General features: G+C 24.4%; 3 protein-coding genes across 3 annotated transcripts; 2 read left to right on the top strand and 1 right to left on the bottom strand.

Annotated features, from left to right (window-relative positions):
- The first annotated feature begins 1378 nt into the window (after positions 1–1378).
- On the top strand, positions 1379–2901 carry LOC129619088 (nucleoporin Nup35). Its single transcript, XM_055534172.1, has 5 exons — positions 1379–1644; positions 1701–1816; positions 1877–2040; positions 2099–2440; positions 2501–2901. The coding sequence occupies exons 1-5, from the start codon at positions 1494–1496 to the stop codon at positions 2637–2639; spliced, it is 912 nt and encodes a 303-aa protein (XP_055390147.1). The 5' UTR covers positions 1379–1493; the 3' UTR covers positions 2640–2901.
- Positions 2902–3229: 328 nt separating this feature from the next.
- Positions 3230–4497, bottom strand: LOC129619079 (glucose-induced degradation protein 8-B homolog). The gene is made up of 5 exons (XM_055534161.1): positions 4294–4497; positions 4136–4234; positions 3957–4080; positions 3686–3857; positions 3230–3619 (listed from the first exon to the last, which is right to left on the bottom strand). Exons 1-5 carry the CDS (start codon positions 4412–4414, stop codon positions 3446–3448), a joined length of 690 nt encoding a protein of 229 aa, XP_055390136.1. The 5' UTR covers positions 4415–4497; the 3' UTR covers positions 3230–3445.
- A 1145-nt stretch (positions 4498–5642) lies between these two features.
- LOC129618816 (solute carrier family 35 member E1 homolog) lies at positions 5643–10800 on the top strand. The gene is made up of 6 exons (XM_055533828.1): positions 5643–5875; positions 5956–6181; positions 6939–7147; positions 7215–7340; positions 7420–7659; positions 8928–10800. The coding sequence occupies exons 1-6, from the start codon at positions 5774–5776 to the stop codon at positions 9198–9200; spliced, it is 1176 nt and encodes a 391-aa protein (XP_055389803.1). The 5' UTR covers positions 5643–5773; the 3' UTR covers positions 9201–10800.
- The last annotated feature ends 808 nt before the right edge of the window (positions 10801–11608 follow it).

Raw genomic sequence — 11608 nt, 5'->3', positions numbered from 1 at the left:
ATAGAAGCTATAGATAATTTTACAATACGTACATAGTACTCAAATGTGCAGTAGTTATGCAATGTGCAATAGCACAGTGCAAAACTAATTAGTCAATAATCAATCATTAACTAAAAAACCAAAAATTTGCAATTTTAGGAAACTTAAAATTGCATATATTTAGGAACTCGAAAATTAAAGATTTGAAATAAAATAAAACTACTTTTTCTTCAATAACGACTCTTTATTACATTATTACTGATCTGGTTGAACAATATGAAATTTTCACATAATTAATATTTAAATCTTATTTCTAGTAAAAGCATAATTATTAAAATTTACTTATTACTGCGACCCTAATTTTATATACTTCTGTAGAAAGTTTGAGACGGAAAATGATTTGATGAAAGTAATAAACAATTATCAAAGTGTTCGATTATTTATTCAAGAAAGATTACAAATCAAATATTTTAGATATAAAATTGTGCATTCTATTATTTTTGAAATGTTTTCATGACAGATTTTTGATTAAATATTTATTATTTTCCATTAATATTTTATAAAATTTTCGTGCTCAAGATTTCATTAACAAAAGATCATATTATTTTTGTTACATGACAATTTGATTCTCTATTAAAGGTAATAGTGATACTCGATCATTTGATGCTCGAATTATTTTCACAAATTATTGTGTAAGATTTTTAGTACTACTTTTCATTTTCAAATTAATTTTAATTAGTGGTAATAATAGAAAAAAGAAAAATTTTAAATCTAATAACATTGATAAATATTTTAACGAAATAACTGGGTAATTAATTAAATAATTTTGAAATTTTTTATTTTCTTCCACAGTAGTTTTCATATCAAATATGATTCCAAATTTTAATTTATACAAATTTACTATTTTAGTAACAAATAATAATTATAGATTTTCATAAAATTTAGTACACAAGCTGCATTTTGTAGGATCAATTCACACATTATACCTTTGCATCAAACTTTTTTTGAGGTTTTTGTTAGTTAGTCGTCATAGTGGAAAAAATAAAAGCAGTTCCGATTGACGAACCATGTTTTATAGACCTAACATACATTGTTTTATATAACCTTTGTTGTCTATTTATTGAATTGAAGTACAATTTTCAAATATGTAGAGTGTAATACTAATATTACTACATTGAGAAAAGTAGTACTTTTTACTATTTTTAATTATTTTATCTCAAAATAAGCATAAATAAATTTTGACGCAAAATGTCAATTTTTTGAATGAAATGTGTTTTCATTCAAAATGAATGAAATTTATTATAATAGATGGCGCAAAACTTTAATCTATAACTAAATTTTTTGCTTTTGAAATATGTCAATTTTGACAAAAACTACCAGTAATCATCAATAACTAGTATAGTAATAGTTTGGATGTGCCGGGTTAGAAATTTTAAAGTGTGGTTTAATTTTAAAGTGGAAAATTTGCAAATTTTCTTCAATAAAAAATATTATTTTTTACTGTATAAACAAGAATGGAACCAATGAGTTTAGGCAGTCCAAATAATAGTCCTGCGGCAGGAAATAACCCATATCTTCCATCATTCCTAATGGGTGACAATCCAAGTTCGCCAAGCCCCAGAAACATTTCATCCTATTCACCTAAAAAGCGTTCATTAACTTTTGGTATGTAGAAACAAAACATTATTTTATAAGTAATTTATGTATAAATGTTTCCGTAGCTCAGTCTCCAACATCACCTACAGTAACATCTCCCGCTCCAGAATTTAATCGATCTACTTTAGGGCAGAAATCAATATTTTCTCATAATGCTAGTATATCTGGGCCGCCGATTCAGGTACGTGTAATATGAAATGCATTTAAAAGATATTAAATTTAATCGCATATATGTATACAGGGTTTATTTGACTCTCTTCACAATGAACAAAATCAAATTCAAACACCAATACGAAATAACTATCAACAAAACCAGTCTTATCAATATCCAATAAACAACCAATCAGTCAATCAGTCCGTATGTAACGATTCTTACTTAAGTTCAGGGAGCTTCAGTAATTCAAGGTAATGAAAAGGTATTGAGATAAAATTGTTTTTAATTTTTTTTCATTTTCTCATACAGAATTATTTCACCTAATGTATATGAATACAAAAGTCCTACAAATTTTTTAAATCAATGCCAACCACCACAAAATTATTCTGACTTCTGGGTCACAGTTTATGGCTTCCCACAAAGTGCAACTTCTTTGATATTAACACATTTTGCTCAGTGCGGTAGTATAGTTGATAAAGTGTTCCCATCACAAAACGGGAACTGGGTGCATTTAAAGTTTTCTTCTTGCTTAGAAGCCGATCGAGCTTTAAATTATAATGAAAAAATTCTTGCAAATAATATTATGATAGGAGTAACCAGATGTAAAGATTCAAATGTAATTGACAAAGAAAATTATAGTGAAAATCACCAGTAAGAAAAAGAATTTAAAATTCAAAGCATTTTTGTTTGAAATAAATTATTTATTTTTAGATCCACAAAAGTGCGGCCGCTTTCGCAATTAGCTTATAATAGTGCGCAAAATGAATCTGCTGTAATTACTAGTCCAAATGCTCCCCAAAGAAGTACAGGTTTAGTAAATAAAGCAATGGACCTACTCTTTGGATGGTAATAAAAAAAAAATCAAATTGCACATCAGCGTAAATGAATGAGAAACTGTAAAATAAATAATAGGAAGCTGAATATGATTTTTGTAAGGGAACTTATTCTATATTAAGTAATTGTATTGAAAAAATTTTAAGTAAATTAATTTTGAAAAACAAACATTATTATGAAACTCTTAGGTTGGTTCAAAGTTTTTAAACATAATTTTGACAATAGAATACACAATATACAAACAGTACCAATATTGTAACAAAAATAAAATTTTTTGATTATCAAAATTAAATTTTTCGTATCATTTAAAAAAAAATCTAAATTTATATTAATTCCAATTCCAAAAATTTGTAATTATTGCTGATTTTGATAACATTTTAGAAACAAGCTTATTGTCACTATATAGGTAATTCTACCATACTCTGACCATAGTTGTCCAATTGATAAAATTTGGAAGTAAGCTTACCAAACTGTCTTAAATTTAGGAAATATTTTGCAGGAGATTTTCGAAATAAGGGTGGCAAAAGTAGGTCGTATATTTCCAATATTAAGAAATTTCACCGTCTACATATCATATTTTTGTTTTTTGCATAATAAAAATTGAGATTTGTTTAAAATTTTCAACGCTAATATTTAATAAACTCTTATATATACATACAATCTTTTAAATATTAATTTAATTTTATCAAATAATCGAAAATAATAGTTACATTTATTTTTATTTGTATTAATATAACTAAAAATAATTTAAAAGCAAACTACTTAAACAGAACATCATTTATTATAAAATAATAAAGTATATTTCATATAAATTTCAAAATTTTACTTCGGTTCGATATGAGCCGTTGCCAAATCTTTCATTTTTGGATAACTTATATCACGATGATCCAGTTTGCTTTGAGCCCACAATATCATTTTTAAAAGATACATTAATTTTGGTGTGGACTCTTCTTGATGTTCGGCTTTGAGAATAGCAGCATTTAACTCACTTGCCACCTTTGCAATTTACAATCAAAAAAATTAAATATGAAATTAAATTTTTATATAAGAATGTGTACATACTTTTTGCCTGTGAGATTGCTCTAATAGATCTGCAAATGGACTGCTTTGAGGTTTTTCAAAAGCTAGTAGCGCAATAGTTCTTTCTAATTCAGATAATGCTTCAGGTATGTTTTCTCCAGCTTCTGAAAGTTTTGTTTGAGCAAATGTCAATGCTTCTTCAACTTTTCCCGCTCTAAAATCAAAAATATGAGCACATTAATGCGTATAAAATATTAGCATATTGTATCAATTTAATATTATTTTATGTATCATAAAACAGTAAGTGGTTTACCTTATTAGTTCGATTAATTGCAATTGCTGCAGATGGAAAAACAAGTATCTGTCGTTATCAAGTAATTCAGGATGTAACTGGTTTACTAAATGCGTTGCTTCTTGAACTCGTCCACTTTGTACCGCTAAGTTCAATAGTAGGCAATAATAATGTGTCTATCAAAAAATTAATTAACTTACCTGAACGGATTAATATTCTATCATCTAAAGAACTTAACTCAACAGAAGGTTCCAATCCTGCTTCTTGTTGAAATTTTTCTGCAGCCTCTTTAAAGCCCTCTAAAATAGTAGAAGTATTTCTCTTAATCATGTCTCATAAAAGAAAATAAACAATTTACCTGTTACTAAATAATTCATTATTAATTTGTTCATGTCTGAATGTTTAAATGGAAATTCTTCTAGACGACTTTTCCAATCGTCCACAGAAATGCTTTCATTTTTGTCATTGTTAAAACTCATTGTTATTCTTTAACTTGAACTTTTCAAAAATTACACTATTGAGAAAAGCAAAACCAGAATGAATACATAAAACAAAGTGAGCAAATTTTCGTCTGGAAATATTTTATTTTTGACAGTGACAATTAAAGAGAACTTTCTCCAAGTCTTCTATGTCGCAAACGTAATGCCAGTAAATAAGAATTCTCTTTAGAGTGAGAAAATCACTAAACTTTATCAATATATTTTTAATGCAATTTCAAAATTTCGAAATATTTCAAAAGAATCAAGAAAATTGTTAAATATTTTCGAGAAAATTTTCGTTCTAAATAATATAATTAGTATTTGTTCAAGATAATCTTTAAAATAAGTTATACAATCAACTTATCAAGTTAGACATTTCAAATTACACAAATAGTATATGTATGTAAAAATATATGATTTCATTAAATAAAAAATAAAACAAAACACGCAAAAAAAATATCATCAAATAGAACATAAAGTAACTTTAGGTGTGTTGCGATATCTCTAAATTTATAAGAATAACAAGTTTATCTAATAACTAATCTTTTACAAATACTACAACAATTTTTAAAACCAAGCAGGTCGCTTAGAATTTTCTCGTACAGAATTACTTCACCTAATTTTGTTACAATTTATTTTGAGTCGAAATAAAAACCTAACAATATGAAAACAAAATTATACATGACTTATTGCCAACAAAAATAACACAAAAACATTTTAGGTCCTTATTGTGATTGGCGAAGCGAATGAAATTTTTGACGATTATGAACATTCGTATCGAACAACAAATCAGTGAACCAAAACAAAAAGTTGTACACGTCAAAAACTAAGTTGCAAGTCGATTAAATATATATTTTATTTTATCTGCTTTAAAAATCTAATAATCCTTTTTTATCTTGAGTAAACGTGTCACAGATAAAATAATATGGCATATTTTCCACAGGCCATCTTCCACAGTGATTAGGAAAACAATAAATAAAAACGACTAAATTCTGCTCCTTTAAAATGAGACAAAATTTTGGCATATAAAATTGTATACTACAAAAAATATTGTGGCAAGTCCATTTTAAATTTTCAATACTTCATAATACAAAACGCTACCTGAATTTATTTTTTTGACATTTGACTTGTTTTGTTTTTAGATAAAAATAAAAAAAAAAAAAATATTTCCAAATAGCAAGAAAACTATAAGAAAAATAAACTTGGAGTGCTAGTAGTGATATGACGTTTCAAGGAATTGGCTATTAATAAAGAGGGGCTGAAATACTTTCACCCCAAAAAAAAAAAGCAAAAAAATTCATATATTTTAGGAAAATTTAATTTTTTAGTAAATTAATAATTAATTAAAAATTTATAAGTATGGCTGTAACAAATAAAGGCTCCGGAGGAGTTTTAGTTGTATTTTTCTTATGTATTTTGTGGTATATTGTGTCATCAAGTAATAACGTAGTTGGTAAAATGGTAAGTGTCTATTTTTAAAAAGTTTTTCCATATAAAAAGAATCCACTAAAAATATATTTGTTATTTAATTAAATTTCAAGGTGCTAAATAACTTTCCATATCCAATGACGGTAACGATGGTTCAACTAACAAGCATAACAGTCCTTAGTGGACCATTTTTTAATCTATGGGGCATACGAAAGTTTTCCGACATTCCTTGGCCATACTACTTGAAATTCATTATACCTTTGGCATTTGGGAAGTTCTTAGCATCATTAACATCTCATATAAGCATCTATAAAGTTCCCGTATCATATGCTCATACAGGTAAATAAATTTCTATACATTAGAAAAGAAAAAAATTGATAAAAAGTAATCATAATAAATGTCCACATGGCATTTTAAAATTCTTAATCTACGATATCTAATTTGCATAGGTGAAGAATCGTATAAGTGTTGAAGTGAAATTGAAGTTCTCTAACAGACAAACGTAAAGCTGTTTTGTTTATAAAAAAAAAGTAGCTTTTAAAAAATACCTACGTAAAACTTATTAGGTATAAAACTTGATAACACTTAATAAGGTTTAAGATAATTTTAAAAACTTCTTTAATATTTTTTGTAAGAGATTTTCAGTAATAGCTTTTGTCTAATATAACTTCTGTGTTCGCTTCGTATTCATGTTATTTAAACAAGTGTACATGAATCACTATGAAAGAACACTATATTTTTTAAGAGCTTCGGTAGCTATTTACCTAAGTAGGTACATACTTGAAAATTAGAAGTACTTGGAAATTAAAAATTAGCTATTATTTCAAATGATAATATATATGTATTTTAACTTATAAAAATATATGTATTTTGCTTTAAAATACATTAATTTCATAGACTGGTTTCATAAATTTAATCTAATTATCGTTTTTTGAGGAAAACCTGTTAAAAATCAGTATTCTATTCTTATTAAATTTTTAACATAGATATTTAATTGCCTTAAATCATTATTAGATGTTGCATGTTATATAAAAAAGTTGGAAAATATTCTAAATTTATAATTTGTTTTTTCTATTTTTCAAATTTTCTTTCCTAGTAAAAGCTACAATGCCGCTTTTTACGGTTTGTTTGACACGTTTACTCTTCAAAGAGAAACAATCATTACTTGTGTATCTTAGTTTAATACCTATCATATGTGGCGTAGGAATTGCAACAATGACCGAATTATCTTTTGATTTAGTTGGTTTAATAGCAGCACTTATTTCAACAATGGGTTTCTCTCTACAAAATATATATTCAAAAAAGGTAAACAATTGTTTATTATATTATGCCGGTTTAAGGGTTTATAAAAAGAAGTTTTTTTTAATTTTAGGTACTTAAAGATACGGGAATACATCATTTACGGCTTCTTTATTTATTAGGCCGGTTAGCATTATTTATATTTTTACCTATTTGGCTTTATTTTGATGCCTTTTCAATATTTCACCATCCTGTAATTGTAAGTAAACAGCAATTTACAAATTTTATTATTTATATAAAGGTTGAAAACATGATTTCTATAATTATTTATATTTTAGACAAATCTTGACAGTAAAACAATTTTGCTTCTCTTTACTGATGGAATACTAAATTGGCTACAAAATATTATAGCGTTTAGTGTGTTGTCTTTAGTTACACCTTTAACATATGCTGTAGCAAGTGCTTCTAAACGAATATTTGTTATTGCACTTTCGCTATTCATTTTAGGCAACCCTGTAACGTGGATTAATGTTTTTGGAATGACATTAGCGATTTTAGGAGTACTATGCTATAATAGAGTGAGTGAAAACATTTACTAAAAATATATTCAATGTTATTTTTAAAAATTCCTAACATTTATTTTATGTGTGATAATATAATGTATGTATGCACTTCTGTTTTAATCGTTCTTTAATATCGATCTAAATTTATATTTAACTTTATATAATAAAACTTTAATCTTTTAACTAAATTTATCTTATAAACCCATCGCAATGTTTTCCCACGGTATAGGTAACTTTGATACCAAAATAAGTTAATTTTTTCAAATATTGTAATTGAATGATTTCCGGAAATAATTACAAACATATGTTTTCTCACAATTTTTATCAATTATTGTAAAACAAAGAAAGTTTATATATTACATATATTAAAGAAAATGCAACGATTGATTTTAATGTAACTAATCAGAAAGTGCTGCTAATCCGTTGTTTGTGCTTAAAAATGTAAATGTGTTGCATTTTAAATAAATAAAATCAATTATTTTCATCTACATTTTACAACAATATTATTTTAAGACTTCGATTTATATAAAAAATAAAAATCAGATATTTGTAAGCTTTAATATTTAAAATATTTATCGTAAAAGTTTTATTTATATAGGTACTTGTTGCTTTAATTGCTTCAAAAGTATGTGCTTTCCACAACAGAAAATAATATTTAAAATTGCATTTTTTAATTATTGTTTAGGTTGTAATATTCCTTATAGCCGCCTAATCAAAATTGAAAGAAATTATTTAACAATATTAAAGGCTCAAGAATTAGAAAAGTAAATATTATTTTTCAAATATTATAACAATACAATTATTTCCATTTATCATTGTACACAAATTTACTGGTTTTTAAAAAAAAAAGATTAAATATAGAAGCTAAAAGGTATGTAATAAAATTTTAATGATAAGCCGAAATTTCGAAAAAAAAATTTTATTGAAAAATGATCATATAAGAAGATGAAAAATATAATTGCTTTCACATTTTTTGTCAGCAAATTAAAAAATGTTAATTATTTTTCTTTAAATATTATACTATTTATGTATAAATGTATAGTATTATTAGACTTTGTTATCTCTTCCTTATTGCTATCACTTTAATTAATTTTAAAATTAAAAAATTGATTGTAAATTTCGATTGAAGGTTAAAAAATTAATAACAAAACATTTTTTTTTACTTTACACAGTCAAATATGTTTATAGATTTTAATTAAATTTTTAAACAAAATTCAAAAATAATTTTATTGTAAAAGATAAAATTTTTCATAATTTTCTTTAATCAATCAAATTTATTTCAGGCAAAACATATATCAAGGTTTACCGAAGAAACTATATTACCATATGCTACAAATTCACCATGGACAAAATATTCACCACTACAGGAAAATATTGATCCAAATTATCATGATAAAATAAATCATAATAATGTAAATGGAAAAATTTCAAATGGCTATTATAATAATATTGGAATAAATGAACATAGTAAAACAAAAACAGAATCTGGAAATAATAATATCCTATTGAATTTAAATAATAATACAGCTCCAGCAAATAAATTATTTTTTGTTTAATGCAAAATAATTATTAGAAAAAATATACAGAAATTTGATACAGTATTTTATAAAGAAACAAAAAAAAAACCGAAAACTAAATAGATTTTGAAATGAAAAAGAAATTATAAAGCAATATTAAAGCGAAACAGTCCAAACAAATTGTTTGTACTAAAATGATAAACATCCTTTATTTCTTGGATTCAGACAGCTAATACTATTTTAAATTTATTGAAAATTTTTTTAAAGTTGAGGATTGATTTGCAATGAAAAAAATTTGTTAAATTATGTTGAGTCTTCTGAAATCAAAACTTAATCTTGGAAAACTAAATAACTTAGAAACTTATTTATTTTTGTTGAAGTAAACACTTTTTAGTCGATGGATTAGTATCCTTAAGACATAAAAATTTTAATTGTGTACAAATAATTTTAGAACTACTATCTTCTCTTGATTATAATGTTGATAATGCAAATTATTTTTTTTAATACGTTTTATAAATCATATTATATTAACTTTATGAATGATATTCATTCAGGATAAAGTTTTGATTTGGAAGATTTTATATAAAAATCTGTAAATTATTTATGCCATACTATTAAAACAAAGAAGACTTTTTTTGTGTTTCATTAATGAACTTGCTAAAAATTAACAATTTGTTTACAAATTATATTTGATTCAAAGAATAAATCTATAAAATATGTTTAGAACAAAGCTTTCATCTATATTTTATTTTTTACGTAAATAATTATATATTTGTATTTTATTTATCGTTTCTTCTAATTGTTAAAAACAAATGATATAATAAATTATTGTTAAATATTTTTATAAATTAATTTACAGAATGTTATTTTTACTTTAAATTTAATTCATAACTAATGTAATATTGTAAAGGTTTCTTTCAAACTGTGATTCTTTTCTTTTTTAATTAGAAAATTTTTATTATGTAAACAATAAAAAACGTGGTACATAAAATACATAACAAAGAGAAAACGGATTTTTAAACGTAAAAATGAAGTTATAGAAAAGCTAAAGAAAAAATATCTAAAATTGATCACATTATTCTTTTAATAGCATTATTAAATATGACAGACAACTCTGTTGGTTACAGAAGAACAAAGTAAAAGCAAATTCATACAAATGATACGTTATTGTATTTAGAATTTGGTTATTATAAATTATGTTGGCACCTATTTCACCAACAATGTTTTATTTTTGACCAATTAGCGTTTCTGTTGCACCAGCAATCGAAAGACTGATGAACTATTTTAATAAAAGATGTAGTTTTTTGAAAAGTTATGAAGTAAAGGCAAAAATAAAAATGGCTGGTGCAATAGGACGATGATTAAGTAATATGATGATTGTTTAAAATGTATTAAGGAATTAGTTTTTAACTAGGGTTGTCTGTTTTTAATTTTAAAACTGATTTTGTAAATTTTCTTTGTACAAATCTCACAATATAAACTTAAATAAAATACATATTTTTATTTTCAATATCAAAATATATATATAAAAAAAAGAACATAATAAATTAATTATTTATATATCAGATCACAAATCTTTTCTTTTTATTAAACAATATTAAATTAGATATTTAAGGACAGGTTTATTTTTAAAGAAAATAAATAATAGAAAATTTTATAGAAACTAAATAGCTTTTCTAATATTTGCCCCTGTACATAGTATTTAAAAATATAAATACCTACATATATCGACATATTTTAATTTGTATTAATATTAATATAAAAATTTATAAGTAATAAAATATGTGCCAATCAAGGTAAAACAAACTTCTTGAAATATTTTTTTATGAATTTAAATAAATTCTAGTAATGTTGGGTTGTTGAGGAAACAAAATATAAGAAACAAAGCAAAAAGAGATAAATAAAATTTCTTGGAGATGGTGTTCTCAAATTAGCACATTTTCAATATTTCTTACAGTAATAAATCGTCACTTTTTATTTGATTTAGCAAATAAAAACCAACAAAAATTAAAAAATTGTTAATTAGTGAATCAATTTTAAACCCAAATAAGTGTAATTATTTTTCGTTTTATAATTTGATAACTAATTTACTAAATGTGAAAATTCAACAAATAAATTGATTTTTGAGATAGTATATTGAGATAAGTATCTCTTTATTACACAAATATTGTACATGCAAAATTGTATGATTCATAAATTAATTAAGTATACATACATATTATTTATTTACACATTTTATATAACAAACAATATGTTTCAACATGGAATATATGCTAAAATACCCCCCCGGCCCCATTTCTTAAAAATATTATGCACAGCTTTTAAGCTAAAATTTTTTAGCCAATTCACAAATATTAAAGTGATAAGAATTCTCCAAAGGCAGTGAAACGGAAATAATATATGTATGTACATAATTATGTACTTGTTATCAAGGGGCAAAAATATTG

The sequence above is a fragment of the Condylostylus longicornis genome, unplaced genomic scaffold (genome assembly GCF_029603195.1).
Source record: "Condylostylus longicornis isolate FDR11 unplaced genomic scaffold, ASM2960319v2 ptg000010l, whole genome shotgun sequence".
Lineage (NCBI taxonomy): Eukaryota > Metazoa > Arthropoda > Insecta > Diptera > Dolichopodidae > Condylostylus > Condylostylus longicornis.
Note: the sequence above shows the minus strand (reverse complement) of the source record. Positions and strands in the feature narration are given on the sequence as shown.